General features: G+C 42.3%; 1 protein-coding gene across 9 annotated transcripts in view; it reads right to left on the reverse strand.

Moving 5' to 3' along the window:
• The window catches only part of LOC136713254 (rho GTPase-activating protein 17), a 57009-nt gene that overhangs the window by 25597 nt on the left and 12263 nt on the right, over positions 1-19149 (reverse strand). For 8 of the 9 annotated variants that reach the window (XR_010804925.1, XR_010804924.1, XR_010804923.1 and 5 more), the window contains exon 2: positions 2935-2974. Coding sequence is in view for 6 of the 9 variants with exons in the window: in XM_066690322.1 (XP_066546419.1) it covers positions 2935-2974 (40 nt within the window). In the remaining 3 variants the exon portion in view is untranslated. Of the gene's footprint in view, positions 1-2934; positions 2975-3134; positions 3349-19149 lie in introns of those variants that run through there. The other variant, XM_066690318.1, reaches the window with a different exon arrangement.

Genomic DNA, 19149 nt, shown 5'->3' on the forward strand with positions numbered 1-19149 from the left:
TTCTGCACACCATACACTGGTAAACCACAAGCTGCTGAACCCACTTGCCACGTCACAAACTGTGGCGTGCTTAGATCGATAACACAGGCAAACAAGGCCCAGGACTCACTGTGTGCCAACTACAGTAAACCCTACCCTGCTTCAAATGCATCCAACCCTGGCAGAGCACAGCTAGTTACACACCTCTCTTAGGGGGATCAGTCAGTGTGGATAATGACATTGTCCAGGATTAAAGTAGTGTACTCTGGATTGAAGACCCAACCAGCAATCTGAGTGGACACCTTTGCAGTTTGGGCTGATCAGTTAAGCCAATGGTGTAATGGTATATTCAGTCATTCATGGTTCATTTGGGGAAAAAAAATAGCCTGAATGTTCTTCAACTGAACATGGTATAATTTAAGTAAATTGTATGTATGTATGTACGTACAAACATACACATATTGAATGTACTTCATGGTGTAGTGTGGTAATGGTGTAAGGGGGGGGGGAATCATCAAATGGTGTATCAGAACAATGCATCAATGTAATTTCATTCATAATCTAAAGCAGATTTATGAGAGCTGAGATGAGGGAGGTTGGGGGGGGTGGGAGGTGGAGAAGGAAAAAAGCCTGTTAAGAGGAATTAAAGTGCCTGGCATTGCAGCACTACTATATCAAAGTTCAGTCATGGGGACACAGCTGCTGCCAGAGCAAAGGGGACTCGAGACATTGCTTCCCCACACATATTTACGCCTGGGAGGGATGGTAGGGAGAAGACGGATGGGCTCTGTAGGAATGCAGCCCCGAGCAGATTAGCACGGTCGCCTATTATCAGAAGGGGTTTTGGGATGCAGGGAAGTGAGGGAATTAGTGAGTGGGGAGCAGCAGGAAGAGAGGGGGTCAGAAATGCAGACACATAAGAACATAAGAAAGTTTACAAGCGAGAGGGGGCCATTTGACCCATCGTGCTCGTTTGGTGTTCATTAATATCTAAGTGATCCAAGGATCCTATCCAGACTATTTTTAAACGTTCCCAAACTTTCAGCTTCTACCACATCGCTGGGTAGTTTATTCCAAATTGTGACTACTGTGTGAAGAAGTGTCTCCTGTTTTCCGTTTTGAATGCCTTGAAGCCCAATTTCCATTTGTGTCCCCGTGTGCGTGTCTGATCTGGAAAAGCTCCTCTGGGTTGATGTGGTCGATGCCTTTCATGATTTTGAAGACTTGGATGGAGAAAGTGAGGAGTCCACATAGACTCCTAGGTCTTTCTCATGCGTTACTTCATCTAGTTCTATTCCTCCCATAGTGTAATTATAGTGGACATTTTTGTTATCTGCATGTAATACCTCTCACTTGTCCACATTGAATTTCATCTGTCAGGTGTCGGCCCACAACTGAATAATATATAAGTCCCTTTGAATAACCTGTGCTGCAGAGATTGTATCTGCTGAGTCACCTATTTTAGTATCATCTGCAAATTTGACTAGTTTGCTAACTATCCCAGAGTCCAGATCATTAATATAGATTAGAAAAAGCAAAGGCCCTAGTACTGATCCCTGTGGAACTCCACTAACAACCTCACTCCAGTTAGAAGTGACTCCTCTAATCGACACCCTCTGTTTCCTATACATCAACCAGTTCATAATCCATCTACTTACATTACCCTGTTTGCCTACAGCTTCCAGTTAGAGGATCAGTCTTTGGTGTGGAACCTTATCAAAAGCTTTTTGGAAATCTAAGTATATCATATCATATCATATGCTTTCACGTGATCTGCAGCTGCAGTTGCATGTTCAAATTTTTTAAATAAATTAGTAAGACATGATCTGCCTCGTCTAAACCCATGTTGACTACCTCCAAGAACATGGTTTTCATTGAGATGCTCCTCTATTTTCTGTCCAATTATTTTTTCCAACATTTTACAGGTGATGCAGGTAAGACTGATTGGTCTGTAATTTCCTGGCTCAGTTTTGTCCCCTTTCTTGTGGATTGGTTTGACATTTGCCGTCTTCCAGTCAGTTGGCAAAACCCCTGTTTTAAGTGTCATTTGGAATAATCGAGTTAGCGGCCTATAAATCATTTCCCTCATTTTTTTAAGTACTGTAAGAAATATACCATCTGGCCCAGGTGATTTGTTTGTTTTTAATTCTGCTAGTCCCTTTAGTACCTCCTCCTCGTTTATCCTGATCTCTCTTAGGGTTTGACTGGACTGATTGTCAACCTGTGGCATGTCATTGTTTTTTCTTTTGTAAAAACCTCTGTGAAATACTCATTTAGAATAAATTGCCACATCTTGTTCGTTTTCCAAGACAGTCCTAGACAGCAACTCCCTTCTACAAACTGTTTACTTTCACCAACTCAGCAGCTGAACTGAATTGACTTCAATTTAGGCAAACTACAGACAATGCTAACGTCAATTTAAGGCAAACTTAAAACAAAATGAGCAATGCTAAGACTATTCTGAAACTAGTCAAACAACAAGATGGCTACCTCTCACCTGTACTCTCCTGTCTCTCTCTGTGGCAACTTGTAAATACTTCTGTATACACATACACAATACACACCGAGACTTTCACAGCCTGCATCTCAAGACTGGCATTATAACACAAACACTGAAGCCCACTTTCCGCTGCTGTGGCAGACGCACTGTCCAAACACTGAGAAGAGGATCCGGCTGATATATTACAAGGCAATATAAAGTGGCAGGGGGGAGAAGAAGAAAAAAAAAAAAATCTCTAGTTGCTGTATAGTGCTGAATTTTGTCTACATAACTTACTCTGCGATGTTGGGCTGTACATCTTTTTGTTAAACCACTAAACACTATGTAATGGTGCTGAGCAATATTTTTGGCATTCCTTGTATTTTGGTTTGTTTTCATATTGTGGTTTTAAATGTCAGATCCATTGGGTAAATACATTAGCTAAATACACCAATAATAATAATAATAATAATTACCTGTAACAGATCATCACCTAGGACTTCTGTTTTCTCAGCTCTGTGGATGAGATAGAAAACTGGAGATTAGTTTTGAGCATCAAAATAATTCCAAACATGATTGCAACAGAATTCCACGAAAAAAAAGACAGACCATTTTAACAGGATTGTGTTCTTGAAAAACAAGAATAACCAGGCCAGACGAGATCATGGAACAATACCTAGCACTCTTCTCACTCATTAAATCCCACATCCTCAGATACGAACACAAAACATGTAGTCCCGTGGAACAAAATTGACACTACATGGGTCAGTAACTCCGACATTTATCTTTGTCTGTCTAGCAACATCAGAGCTGAAAACAGCCTGGTGTGATGAGATCGCATGTAGATGTGGGAAGAGGTAGACAGTTATCCCTCAGATGTGGGCCTTTTCCAAAGTGTACAGCAACAGTGTGAGATATAGCCAGCAGGATCAGACAGTTGTGGTTATTTTGCAAACTGCACTTCCAGACAGCACCAAGAACAAAACATATTGCCTTTTTATACTAGGTATCAAATAACAAGGAGTGTTGCGGTATTCCTAGCATAATGCACTGCCAGCAGAACAATCTCAGGGTCAGACAGTTTACTTTCTCCAGAAAACAATGAGAGGTGGAAACAGACCTTAATAAAGCAGGGGAGAGTGCAGCTTTATTCGAGAGACGGGGGCTGAGAGGGAAACAGAGAGCACTGCCCTCTCAATGCCAACTGTGCTCAGCTGTTCTGCTTTCTCTTTCAGGGCTAGCACCTTGGCCGCAACAGGTGACAGTACAAAGTATTCCACTACATACCAAGGTTTCCTTATCTATATTAAGTCTGTGCTGTGGAATGCATTTAGCAAAGTAGTCAATTGAATTTGAGTCAATGTTTCCTGCCGTTGCCTACTCACTGTCCAAACCACAGAACATTGAAGATATGAGATAATGTAGTATTAGTTGTAATATTTGTATTAATAATAATTAGGAAAGTGAGGAATTACATTTTATGGAAGACTCAGTTTTGGAGACCGTACTAGTCAAGATCCCTTTTGGACAGGGTTACATTACTGACTGACAAGATCCAGTGATTGGCTGCCATTTCAACTTGAAGCCAGATCACACCATGTCACTGAAGCATACGAGCTTGAAAAGAGTGATCATGAGAGTGCAGTTATGGGACTTTACAATGCAGTCGAAATAGTTCCCAACTAGTTTATTACAATGGATCTCCTTGTCTGTTGAATGTGGCTGCTCAGTCCAGCCGAGCCAAAGAAGAGTTAGAGAAGGAGAGAGAAAACTAAACATATTCTGCACATTAAAATCACAAAACAACCCCCACAGAGAGAAAGAGAGAGGAGATGGAGAGGTGGGGCTTTAAGAAACTCACAATCCCAAAGGGCCCGTTATCTAGAACTGTACAGCTCTGCGGTTAAACCAGAAAGATATGATTTCATATCCATTTCTGCCCAGAATGTCATCAATCACTGGGGACCCTGCAATAGAGCCCCACGCCCAACACCGCAGCTGATAAACAAACCCAGAGAGACTACTGAAATCCAAAAATCAAACCGACAACAGACACAAACACCAACCAATACAGAGAACATGACCTCTGGTGAAAATCATTACAGGTAAGGAGAAGCTTAACCTACTGCATTTGTGGTGCAGGGAGAGGGGCTAACCCATATGGACAATTCCTATATGTAAAATATATGATATAGGTTTTCATATATTTAGAAAAACAAACCTATAAACGCATATGATAAGTATTTGCGTGTTCCATGTGGGAGAGTGTAAGACTGGGCTAGAAGTTGTGTAGCTGGGCACGTGTTGCTCCCTCTAATTGGTGCCTGAAGGTCGGTTCAGCCACCAATAAGAGCAAGGCAATAAACCAGTGAGTGCCCGTTCCTTCAAGGACACCCTGTCCAGCTGCTTCACATTGCAGCGCCCAGACTGCCCCTGGCACTGGCCGACTAAACTGAGCCTTGCTCCCCCATCAGATCACTCCACACTGCAGTACAGCACAAAACAATACTTTATTATCTTGCTTGCAAAGGAAATTCCACTGACAGAGAAAGCCAGGGCCCAACGACAATAAATCAATAAATCTCAACAACTCAGTGTGGCATTACAGTCCATATCACAAATACATACACTGAAAAATTGCCCTGATCATTGTAAGATGCCCTTCAGCCACACTCACATACACAAAAACACTCTCTCTCACGTTCTCTGACTAAGTCACTCGCTCATAGTGTATAGCCAGAGATCACAGACTTAAAGTAGTTTTCTGGTATAATAGATGTTTGTTCCCAGCAACACCATCAACTGTTTCCCCTACAGTAAATAACACACTGGCCAACAGGAACCCAGCTGCTGTGTGCCTTCATTCCTTACCTTCCCATAACCACTGCATGTCAAGGTTTTTCTTGTGTGTGGGCCCTGTTTTTGGACTACAACCTTGCTTAGTAGACTTTCCAACATTTGGCAAATGTTCCAAGCCATGCAGAAGATCCTAAACATCAGAAGAACTTTGAACCGACTCCAATATCTCCGGTGCATTAGTGCTAGTGCTAATGATTAGCTTCTGAAACTTTAAGACAAATTTACTTTTACATTAAACCAGCCGTCTGACACAAGTCTGCCAAATACGCAATTCAAATACCTCAAGTTACAATTTATTTTTATGCTGACGTAAAGAGATTCACTTTCAGGGGCTGCTGTGCTTAAGAGAGAAACAGATACAGTGTAAAGAGAGACAAGACAGACAGTGCCAGGAACAGAGAGAGTGAAGGAGTATAGAACATTCTGTTATTACCGAGAAGGGATGGAGGGTGGGTGTCATAAAATAGTCAAAACTGTTATTTATAGAATGGGTCCGTTATTATCATCTTACCTCATTGCTTTGGTAACATAATATATTGCCATGCCAAAAAACTATTTGATTTTGAATCTGAATTTGGAGTGACAGTGCCGGAGAGATAGACCGTATTGCTGCTAACATACCTATGACATCACTATGTGCCTGTGTATGCTTTGGCAACACTGATAAAACAGTATCATGCTTATAAAGCTCTTTGAAGGCCTTGAGAAACAGAGACTGAGGAAGAGGGGCTGTTACACAGAGTACAGGTCTAGTCTGGACAGCTCCACCACAGGGCTTCGTAAAGTTTGATCTTGAAGGTGCTTTCTTTCCGATTCACATGCCAACAATCTGCAGAAGCACCCGACATTGACAACACAGGATGCACCCCATTAACTACAACATGACACGGGTGTTCTTCATAGTGCAGAGTCTAGACTGCTGTCTGTCACTGATCTGAGAGGAACACTGGTGGTGTGTGCATTTGTATGCCTAGTAAAGTGTGCAGTAACTAAACTAGTGCAGCAAAAACATTTTGAATGCTTCACTCTAGCCTACTTCCAACAAATGTATTGGATGCTAGGCACTGCTACAATTTTAACTTAGCTATTGGGAAGGGCATGTTTCTGAGCACATTACACAAACTAAATCAATAGTAAGACAGCTATAACAGCTATAACAGCATCCAGATCTTTAAAATAAATAAATAAATAAAGAGAGATTCCTCCTCCTTTCAGTCTTACACACACTGGTGCTCGTTGAGCTTGAAGTAGTTAATCCAACCACTTATGGATCGTGAACATCTCAACCCAGATCTCCTCTGCTCAAGACTAATACGATTCAGTTCCTCTCACCCCGTCCCCTTAAAACCCTTCTTGCAAGATGGGAGTTTAAATCACTTTTCTCTACACTCTCTCCAAGGACAAGAAGTACATTTTTACAAAAAGTGGAGACAAAAACTGAACACAATGATCAAAGTGAGGAGTCACGGATCCTAACATTACTTCCTTTGAGTTCACTTTTACACTCTTCCCTCTGTATTCAAGCATTCAGATGGGACGCAAAACAGCCTATCTGCCAGTATTCACACAAGCAGTGTCCAATGAAACGACTTTTAAAAAGCCAGATCTCAAGACTAGTGGATACAGATCAGACTGGCTTTCAATTCTCACCGCTTTGATGCAATCCAATACAAAAGAAAGTCTGTGCAGCTGGCCCTTTCATTATCAGCCTTAAGGTCACTGTGTAAGCCGAAACGTTCAGAACGGGTACTCCGTGTGAAAGTATCACCAAACTGGGACTGTTAGGGAATCTGTAAATACAGGACCTGCAAACAAGCGCCAGCTTTGAGAAAGTATCCCTTTCTTTTAAAATAACATCAAAATAGCAGTCCTGAAAATGGCACCTAATCTCAATATTGGGTGAGAGAGAGGGAGGGGACTGGAGGACTAACTCAAAGCATTCATTGTGTCTCTGTTCCAGGCTAATAGGCTTCAGTGTAACACACAAACTTCACCTCACTGCACACAAGCTTAGGGTGACCACTTGGGGGGGGGGGGGCAGTTTCCAGTATAGCAGTACAATATTCTTATGTACAGTAATGTGTGATCACCCTCTCACAAGCAGACACAGCTTCGTACCATCGTTTTCCGACTTTATTCTTGTTCTTCGGTTTCTGTCGGAAAGTCATTCCTGTGTTCCAGCATTTCACTTCCTGCTCCTTGCATTCCTAGAGTTTGTTATGGCAACAATTCTGCAAATGTGGAGGGGGGTGTTGAAGTCTGGCGTGTCGTCATTAACATGGGTGGGGCATGGACTGCAAGGCAACCCTGTCAGCGTGCTCAGAATAGCCAACCACGCCCCTCCCTTCTCTCAGTCACTCCCAGGGCTACATTTATATGGCCTTGAAAACAGATTTTCTTGTTCTCAATCTAAAAATACTCACGACTGACAGCCGATTCCAAAGATCACAGGGTCAGAAAAATGATCAAGCCCCACCTTAATTTTTTTCTTGCTTTCCTTTTATTGTGGTTTCCAGAGTACCAAGTATTTTAATTTGTCTTACAAATAAAAAATAAAAAATAAAAACACTGACTTTTTCTGCATGGTTTGCTTATCTTATTTGGCACCACACTCAGGCTGACTAAGTCAAGAGAGTGCTTTTCACAAATTAGAAACTGAAAACCGGCAGCAAAATGGATAGGAAGTAAATGATTATATAACCGAGAAGAAGAAATGCCCAGCCACAAAGAAAAAGGAAACAACTTTTCTTATCAAAGATCGGCGCTCACTCTCGCTCTGTGTCTTGCAAACAAACCGAAAAGATTGCAGTACAAGATGGCAAACTTAAAATGGCAACACTATGACAGTGTTATCTCAGGGCAATCAGATGGTCAGTTCAGTACAAGATGGCATTTCATGGGTAGCTCTCGATTCTCAATCAGAGACGTGGAAGGCAAACACTGGCCAGTGATGCAGAGTAACACAGTCCTGATATGACCTCTGGTTAAATCTATGCCACTGGACTCCTGTACTTGCAATTTCACTTACTCCTGTCTTGACTGTGCCGTGCTATGCTGGGTCTGTTGGGTCACATGCCAGATTGCTCTATTGCTCTATTGTCCTGATGCACAATGGCACCCCTGGGCCACTGTCTGTGCAGGCCCCGAGGTGTGGCTTTAGGCTGTTACCTGTGTAGACATTGTGTTTCAGACTCTGTTAAATGATGCTGATGTTTCTAAGACTTAGCTTTGTCAACCTCTCACTCTGCACCCAGCTGGCAGGGGGAAGGTCAGGCATGAACACGGAGTGTGAGCTTTTTCGACCGACGTTGCCCTCCGTAGCCGAGATACACAGTTACTCACAAAACCATGCCATGTGTTAGAGTACCAAAGGGCAACATACACCTCCCACTGCTTGTAACAGCCAGACAATTCAGGAAGCCGTTCAAAGGTGCATTTCTACTCAGAAACACTAGTGCTGGAGTTATGTCACCCTGGAACTAACACAGACAGAAGGCACTGCCTGTCAGGGAAAAATAATGGAGCTACTTATTACAGCACACTCACACCTACCGGAACTAGGATGTTCTGTTTTTAGAGAACTAAACAGTATTTAACTAAACTGTATATAATGCATGGCTGCCCTATTGTACCCTGGACACGATCGCCGGTCAACACTAACCAAATCCAGATTAGATTAACTAGTCATGCACATTATTATGCGTACTGAAGAATGCGATGAAGAATGTGCAGGTTATGGACACTTCACAAACGTGTGGATTAGCACAGCGTCCTGCTTTTTATAAACAGGCTTTTAAAATACAAATAAAATCTGACCAATGTACAACAGGCCTATTAAGATTTGGTTTCCGCTGTAGTGAAAAATTAACACCAGTGGGTTTTGGTTCACCAGTCATGGTTAGAGTCACTGGCCAGTGATGAAGTGATAGTGACCTTCACAGTCAGCCAGTCTGAAACAATGTAATACAGTGTTGCATAACAGCAGCAATGATGCTGGTGATAAGACTTTGTAGTTGTCAGTCTCACTGTGTCCATCTGTAGACACCAGCTGGGGGCATACAAGACAAGACAGGGAAGGAGAGGAATAGCTAGTCAACAAAGACATTTCACTGTAAACTTCTAGAAGTGACAAACAAATACAGGCCTTGGCACATCTAGTGGCGTGTCCCAATAAAATAACAGACTGCTTTTTTGGTCTTGGACAATACAGGCCCTCGAAAAGAAACCCCCATGTACGCCCCAACATACAGCCTCCCCCTCCCCCACGCTCACTGTGCCTCTCCACTCTCTCTCTCCTGCCTGCCAAGTTGCCCACAAAACTAACTCCTTCTCCTCCATTCCAGATCTGTGCTGTACAGTAACCTCATGACAGTGGCAGACTGCTGCTTCCAATTAAAAGGAAGAAAGGAAGAAGAAAAAAAAAGACACAGTCAAGCACAGATAGGCTGAGAAGAATTCCTCAGGAGAAGCGTCTGGCAGGCAAAGTGTACATAGAGCAGGAAAGCTTCAGGACAAGGTTGTGACAGCACTGGGGCAAGCAAGTCCACCTAGCCATCCTGGAGCCCTGACCATGTGTCTGCTGACATTTTTGGCTTCAGAGCACTATTTCTTCTTGAGTAACTGTAACTGATTCAAAGGAGAAAATGTACTAAGCGGAAAGGTCTACAGAAGTCTTGTGGGATGAGTGCAGGTTGATTCACTTTTGTGGACAGCACTGATTCCAGTCTGGGCTGTGTCATAGCCAGCTGTGCCCTGGATTCCCCATGGGGTAGCCTCAAAATAGTCTGTGTACTATCATGGTTGGGTGGGCTTGGGGTGTGCCCGGGTTAATGTTCATGCAGCAGCCAAAACTGATCTGAATTGAGAGGGGATTGTGCAAGAAAAACAAAACACAAAAAACACAAAGCCTTGCAACATGTTCTGGCCCGTAAGTTTTTGGCAGCGGTTATTTTCATAGCATTTCAGCTCACCTAACACTTGAGTTTCACTTTCTTCCTTTGTGATATTAAAAGAACATCACCCACACACCCAAAGCAGGTTTGTTGCTGTGCTGTCAGGGCAACATTCGGCCACACACTTCCAGGACAATGCCGCTTCTATCCCTGGAATCCCCACCCACTTGCTGGGGTGCCATACTGCCACAGACTGGCTGCCCAGTCCTCAACTTTTGCTTTGTTGTGGTGGGCTCTGCTATCTTGTTTAATTGTTGGAAGGTATATCCTTTGTTACGAACCTTGAGTTATTTAGCCTTATAAATTAACTAAAACTGCTAAATTGATCACAATTTAATAGCAGGACCATTATAAATACCTTGAGAGGGTTATTTGATTCTAGTGCGTGTGTGTGCGTGTGCGCACGTGTCCATTCGCAAAATAAATGACAATGAAAGTCACGTTCAAACAACAGCAGCAAAAGTCACATCCTGCTTTTTCTGCAGCTGGGGATTTCCAATAGCTATCCTTGTGTGACCTGCAACATTCAGGATATGTGGGGAAAAATAAAAAAATAGAAGAGAAGGTCAAAAGTGCTCGGTATTGACCTTCCTCCTTAGCTCTGGAACTCTGAATCAAAAATCTTTACTTCGACCATTTCTTTCTTCTCAGAAGTCTACAAAGTTATTTAATGCTTCCGCACCAGTGAGCAGAGCACCGAGGCTTAGCATTCCCATGAGTTGTAGAGCGCAGGGCAACTCAGAGAGGAAGCCAGCAGACATAACAAATAGGCACTCAATTTCACTTCCCTTCAACACTTCAATACCATCCACTATGCTTTTCATCGCATCTTTCTGCCAGTGACCAACCCCTCTGCCCTTTCCTTCCTCAGATCATGCACTGTCTAGTTCGGTCTTAATTTGGGGACTAAAGCCAACTTAGATGCAATCCATTTGTGCGTTACATTCTGTCCATTTTAAGCAATCCTACTGGTTTGGGGTCCTTTATTAAAGGTACTCTAAACAGGCTTTGATAAACTCGCAGCTGTTCAATTCTAATTGTCCATTTCCCTTTTTTTTTTTTTTTTTTTTTTTTTTTTTTACAAGAAAACACCTGCAGAATTCGTGAGTGACGGTTTTGTGCTTTTCTAAATAACCCGTGGGTGTAGTCTGAGCTAAATGCAAAATGGAGGGAGCTGCTTCTGATGAGTCCAGTTAGGAACGCCACCGGAAAAATAAGACACGCCAATTCCCACAGTTGCAAAGGGGAAAAAAACAACAAAAACGCAAAACAGAAACTGAAGCTTGTTCAAACTCCACAGCCAGTCCAGCCACAGACATAACAGCGCTCAGGGACGTCCCACTGGTTTTCCAGGTCAGCCCAAGGAAGTGCAGGAGACAGAGGACTACGGTGAGGCGATTCCTGTTCTCACACTGCTGATGTGGTTTAGAGAGAGAGAGAGAGGGCTGTGGTGTGCAGGGTGTACTCCTGCTTCAGCCTGTATCCGCCAGCCTGCCAAACAGGAGGAGAAGTCGGAGCGGCCGAATTGTTCTTCAAAATATGCCAGCGTCAAACGGAGGATGGCTGGCCGACACAATTACCTACACGTCACACCGGTGAAGGGAAAGAAAAGATCAAGAGATTTGAACGCAGAGTAGCAAAATAGAAATACGTTTGGCAGCCAAGGAGGATGCAAAGGAATTCCTCCTTTCGGAGTATCTTGAAGAATCAAGACGGATCGTATTTGCACTAGCCTAGTTGCTGTGTAAAGGGATTATTGTATTATGTGGATGGTGTTCTCCAATAAGGGCTACAGAATGACCTGGAGTGAGGGGACCAGTGCTGAAACCTGAAGTTTGAATCGATTAGTCATCAATTTCTACTTGGTGATAAAAAGATCAAGAAAACCGAGCAAGAGAGGAATTCTTCACATTTGTAGGGGTTTACGGTCACCAGCTGAATCAGTCACCTGTCCTGATTTGTTTCTATACAGTGCTGATTGATCAACGGCAACTTGTGGCTGTTTATTAAGGTACAATGAGTGCCATCCTATCCCCTTCCTTCATAGACAATACTTTCTGAATAGTTAAATCATTGATACCATTTTGATAACTTCAGGTTTTCAACGCTTAATAAAAACCCACTAATACATTTACAAGACAATTCCATGTACCCCACATAACAAACACCTAATCCAAACATGCCCTGAATCTGTCGCGGTGAAATCAAATCTGACTGACGCAAGTCGATTCACAGTTTAAGGAGGAGGCTTATCATTTCACTTTCACAAGGCAGGATCTTGATTAACAGTGAATAATCTATGGTAGTGAATCTCAGAATGACAAACTGCGACCAGAGTTGATTGGACACGGCATACTACAGATACTTATGGGTTTAAGGCAGAGGGAATTCCCTAGGTGCACTTTTAAAAACACATCTCTACATGTCATGATCACAGAAAGCCACAGTGTTTCCCCTACCATTAAACAAATCAATAATCTTGGATGTCCCCAGATAATACGGGAACCGTCATCAAAACCTTTTTCAGGTTAGGATTAAGTATGTACCTCACAGAAGTATTGCATTGAAGTAAACCTAGAAGTATTTTGGTAACTGAAGTTCCGCTTTCTACTTTTTTACCCCTGTATGCAACCTAGTTCTTGCTGCTGTTGATCAACTGTGGTTGGAAGTTGGCACCTCGAGCTTGCGTTGCCTCTTGCCTTGCTGTTTACACTTTCTTCATTGGTATAAATTCGTTTTGCAGAAGAACCACAGGTTTCTTTTTTACACAGACAGGTTAAAAGAACTGAATCTCTTTTGTCTACAAGAGAAGGAGCCTTGCTACAAGTATTCAACATCATGACAAATCACTGACAATCCCTTACAAGGACCAGAGAACAAATTAAGAGGAAGTTCACTGCAAATAGAAATAGAAAAAGAAAATGGAACAAATTTTAAGTTTTCCAAAAAGAAACATTTGTCTTGTATAGTTTAGTTTTCTGTGTTGACAGGGGTGTGTGTGCGTGTGTGTGTGTGTGTGTTGGGGGGGGGTTCTGATCAGAATTTATAATTTATCATCAAATGATTGCCGCTGTCTTGTTATGATCAACTCAGACCCACCTCAGAGTGTCCGAGTTGCATGGCCACCAACGAGCGAACCAGCTATGCAAACACACTCCCAAAACTAATGGGAGTGATATCACCAAAACAGGCTCTTGAACACAATGAGAGCCCTGTCACACTAACACGGGTCACACTGCTTTAGATCACGTGTTCTGGACAATTACGCTTTATTGCGTAAGGATGATCTGAAAGCATCATAGAACATGGTGGAAGAAGCCCGTCTAAAACGAAATTCCAAACCCTTCGTGACATTTAAGGCCCGATCAGAATGGGTCGCAGTCACAATGGCAGATCTGTAGCTTAGATAGAGAAGTAAGTCACATGGGCTGAAAAAATTGCCTTTTACAACAAAGGGGTACATTATTGTGGATGTACAAATGTTGCTAACTAAACCTAGACCAGCAGGCTGCCGAGCATGGCTAGGTATAGAGGTCTATATAAAGAGATTGCGGTTGTTGTCTTGACTCTGCTGTGTAACTCCGCTCTCCTGATTTCCCCCATCACTAAACTCAAAACAGCTGCCTGGCATAGGCCATGCAGATACCAGTCCCGGCTGTTTCCAAATTTTGCAAAAACCTTAACCGTTTCACTGCCATTACTCCTTTGATCTATCCACAGGGAACCAGAGAACCTGAATTTTAACTTGTTTAGATGAGTTTGGGATTTGTGAACAGAACCATAACATTACACCACTACACTTGCATACATAGTACAGTTTGACCAGTGGATTAGATAAAGCAGTTTCCTGGCCCAAGTTTGAGCTCTGCCATGGATCCGTTGGAGAGATATACCAACAGAAAGCCAAGACCCTGTTGTAAGGAATCATTATTTATCATGTACTGCTGACCTCCTGTTCTCAGTAAACTGATATGAAATGACTAACTAGTGTCTGTAATATCATCAGATATTAGCATGCTTTCTGGCGGCGAGTGGAAAAGTTAATTGTCAATGACGTTTAGTTTCTAATGCACCCTGGCCACTGTGTGCCAGGCGGTACATTGATCTGGACAGCAAAAACTCACTGTGTCAGTAAGCACAAATGAAGCCCTGGCCTCTAGAGCCATTGAAAGCCACTGTGCCGTACAACCAAATCAAACAGACAAAGGAAGGCGATCGAATGCATTATTGAAGAGCTTGGTTTTCCGGGAGGAGCAAGCATTTCTCGTTCACAAGCTTTACTGGAAACTAGCTTGAGAGCATTTCTTGTGTTCTGTGCTCAGCGCACCAATCAACACAGCCCTCTGCCAGCCAGGTAAGAGCAGTGGGGGCTTCACAAAGAAGCTTGATGTGCCAGGAGCAGATAGTCATCCAAAATGAAAAGCGGGAACTGAATGGCTGCACCTGGAGTAACTGTTGTTATGAATGAGCAGTCAATCAGGCCATAGGAAGTTAAAGACAAGGTGGATTTTGTATTTTTTAATTTTTTTAATTTTAACCCCCTGGGGGTGCAGTGTGAAACTGAGCAACTGCAAAAAAAGAGGAACAAACAGTGATCCTCTGAAACTCTAGATTAAAGGTTTTACTCAAACTGTGGCTTAAGTGTGGTTAAACTGTGGTGCCCCTGAAAGACAGACAAGTAAATTGCAATCGTAAAAATGTGACTAATTTATATACTGAATACAATTTATTATTTATATGTTGCATTTTGCCTGAAATGTAGATACATAATGCAAAATCTACTTTCAGTACTTACACAATTGCTGTTGATTAATCGTGTTTAATTAGCATTTGAAGAAAGATATATCCAGACAACCCCCCCCCCGGCCCTGCTCATTAGACAGTTTTTCAGAAGAAAGAAAATGGCAAATTAGGTACTCTCCTGTAATTGTAAACATGAAACAGTCTCCTTTAGCCAGCCAACTGCAAGGCCAGATGAAGGAGATGAAAACCATATGAACTGCAGGGGTACTGGGCCCACCTCTTCTTAATCTGAGCACCATATGACTGCATACCCACTAAAAGGTTTGTGTCAACTGGAGGGGGGTAATGAAAATCAGACTGCAGGCTGTACACATCATTGATGATTTAGACACAGAGCTACCATTGAATTCCTGGTCGGGGAATAAACTTCTGGACTTCTGAACACAGCTCTGGAAAGCCTGAGGAATATAATGGTATTGAAGTCAAGTGCAAGGAGTGATCGAATCAGTTCATTACTGGAAGCACAGGCATTCAATATTCTACTGACATGCTTCGATGAACTCTTGAATGCTAGTGTGGTTCTCCAGCCCTAGTCTCGGTGACCTAGTTGCCAGGCAGCCTCAGTGCAGTAGAAGAGTGTGTGGTGCAGGAGCAGAAGTAGTGGGATTGAGTGTTGCCTTCTGGGAATCTGAAAGAGTTTCTATTTTGATTCCTAAATTACACAAAGAAGGCTGCTTAACCTTGGATGTTCAAGAACACGTCAACCAACAACACAGTGCAGCCAATCCATGCCAAGTTTTTTTTTTTTTTTTTTTACTCACAAGGACATGACTAACCATAATGACATAAGAAACATGTAATCTGGCCCACTGTTGACGACAGTTCTGAACCAGCCATACCAGCTGCTGGAAATGTGTTACCCTGTAAGATATTTATAGGGATAAAGTTAAATGAAAGGAGTGACTATGCATTAGCAACAGATGAGGACCAATAAATAAATAAATAGAGGCTAAAATACAGTGATCTAGAAGAAAAATATCCTGAGCATTTGAAAATACAGAGTGAGTAATAAAAAATAAAAAAATGTTGGGGCTATCTTTGCAGACAAATATACATACAGCTCTGGAAAAAATTAAGAGACCACTCCAAGTTCAGAAATCAATGTTAAGTGGTCTCTTCATTTTTTCCAGAGCTGTATATACATCTTTTTAACTCAAATCACGAACATCTCCCCCCATTATCTATGACTGGAGTTATAAATGGATGGCATAGCGAGGGCCTTAAAACAGTGCAGATGTTGCAGGGGCCACTGTAATGCAAAACCAACAGGAGGTCGATGCAGGGAGAGGGAGTTTGTGAGCTCCTTAACAATTGTGCAACTTCCTTAAGCACTTTATAGAAAGATGCCAGGAGCTGGGTCAACTAAACCAGCACAACATGGGAGATAAAAATAAATAAATAATAAGAAAAATCTGGCGAGACATTTCTTGTGCGTGGTTTCTGTACTCTTATTTTTTTGGTGTGCATTCCCAGAGATCATTTTTCATCTTATCATTCCAACTCCTTCAACCGCAAACACAAGATAAAGACGTGCTTTCGGTAATTTGTGCTTCTCTCACTGTAGAGCAGGGGCACACAAGGAAAGAAAATCATATATTAAAAGCAGTCCGACTCGTTTCATGCCATCAGTTGTTTTAGTGTGTGTTGTAACACACACTGTAGGACAAGTCCAAGGAACCACCTATTTCATATGAAATGTCATTATGGTTTATGGCTTTTGCCCCGAGGTTTTTTTTTACAATTTGATTACATTCATTTAGGTAAATTCTTCTCGGGTCACAAAGAAGGATCGTGGAGGACTGTTCAGCCCAGTCATGCAAACTTTATAAATATGGAATATTCTGGAGACCTGCATTACAATGGTGCCCGGGCAGGGTGGTCTTGCCAGGGTTTCTTTGTCTTGCTATGCAATCCCTAGGGTTTACTGTGTGCCTGGGAGCTCTGCAGTGCTATGTGATGAGAACTGTGCATCCTTACTGTGATACAGGTCTGCTGTCTGCACCGTGGGATTTGTGCTTACCTTACCTTTGATAACTGGAATGGTATTCACCTCTCCTTTGGGAGGTAAGCTGAGTTGGTTAATCACTGTTTTTTAAAAATGGACAGGGACTACAAAAGACAAAATAATCTGGAATTTAATGTTATTTAAAAAGGCTAATTTCCACAAATTTAACAACCTGGCTTGAACTGAATCAGGTGTGGGAAGTGCTCTGAGCACACACTGGAACATGCAGAGCAGTATGGAGAGTTGATTAAACAAGTGACAATAGAAATGCTTCAAAGCTGCAACTTAAACAACGTTTTGCCAGCAGGTCATATAATAGGACACCACGCTGAAACGCTTGATGTGCAAAAATTAGTATTTCAGCTTGTTCCATCGAGTCATCTGACCAGATAAAGAACCACAAGTCTCTTTTACAGATAGCAGGGCAGGGCAAAAGCAGACTTTGAAATCTGCACGTGGACAAGACACAACCGCAATATAGCACCACACTTCAAATGCCCAATGCTTTTTTTCCCTTTACATCATCAGCTTTGAAACTGCATCAGTGCTCTGAAATATCTGAACTTTTCTTCTTTGTATTCTGCTTATGCATTTGCAGTCATAAGTATTAAAAATTATTATGTGGAAAAGGAAATGCTTTGACGGGCATAAACATACACATGTCATGAGGCTGAATTTATCAGCAGCCCTGTATCTCACAAATAGGTTTACTCAGAAGGTGATGTCTCTCTGGTAAAAAAAAATCTGCAACAGAAAAAGCTGCTATTCTGATGAAAGGTCACGCTATTTTAGGTTTTTTACAGAGGCCTAATTGACAGCTCAGATGGAGCTTCACTCCTCAATGCACTCCAGGAGTGCAGGTTGAAGGGCCATCAGGCCGATGCTATGAGGGAGGAGCCAGCAAAGACTGAAAGGCAGCTTCACTTGAAAGCAGCTCTTCTCCTGGAGTACGCAGGAAGCAGGAGTACCGATGCATTGCCAAAATGCATGGGGTGACAGGGAGTTACAGACCACTTTAATGGTTTGCAGGAGCTTAAAAAGAGTTTGAGTGTGAGAGTTCTCTTTTGGGGTGTTTAATTACTCACCATCACCTCATCTTTCTCCAATGCCCATCAGGGGTTAGCACAGAGAGTGAAGTCTTATGCAAACTTTCTACCAAGGGAAGGGATGGGAAAATGTTCATCCTCAGTGAAACGCTGTTCACTGGCAGGATTTATAGACCCAAGACATCTTGGAGCCGGATCAGAGGACATCACACGAGGCATCAATTCAGGTATTCATAAACATTCAGGGGATAAAGTCAAGACCAAAAACAACACTGATCTCAACAATGACAACAACAAGGAAACTGGAAATAAAGGCCACAAGCAGAAATAAAGATGAGGGGTGTTCAAGACACTGAAAATAGGAGGCACTGCTTTTCACAGAGAGTTGTAGGGGGCTGGGACAAGCTGCCCAGCCATGTAGTTGCTCTATTGCCTCTTACAAATCATCATTTGTGCATGGAGTAAAGTTGAACATTTTTACATAAAGTCTTGCAAAATGTTTGGCTCAGAGGCTTTGGGGTAAAAAAAAAAAAAAAAAAAAAAAAAAAAAAAAAAAAAAAAAAGAAAAGAAAACTAAATGTTAGGATGAATAAAATAAAATAAAATTCACCCTGATTGTTTTGCTGCCGGCCAGCCCGCTATGCTGCTCGGTTCCTGCTCTTGCAAAAGTAGACTTCAAACTAGGTTTGAAATTTGATGCATTGGTTCACTAATATGCAAATAATTAAATCGATCAATTCATTAAATATATAAAAATACAGATTATTCGTATTATCACCCAAACACAATGAAACAATTTGGACTTCAGTCAGCACTGCATATGCTTTCCAAAGAATTCCCTTTATCTTCTATCTGCTTTCCCTCAAGGACCCGAGACAATGGCTTTTTTTGCCCATTCTTTCCTCCTCTTTTCCACCACCCGAGCGATTCGAGGAGAGGATCCGTCAGCAGGAGGAGGCCAGTAGATCAGCTAAAGCACAGAGAGCAGACCAACTGAAAGGTGTACAACAGACAATTGGGCAGATA

Source organism: Amia ocellicauda, chromosome 17 (genome assembly GCF_036373705.1).
Source record: "Amia ocellicauda isolate fAmiCal2 chromosome 17, fAmiCal2.hap1, whole genome shotgun sequence".
NCBI lineage: Eukaryota > Metazoa > Chordata > Actinopteri > Amiiformes > Amiidae > Amia > Amia ocellicauda.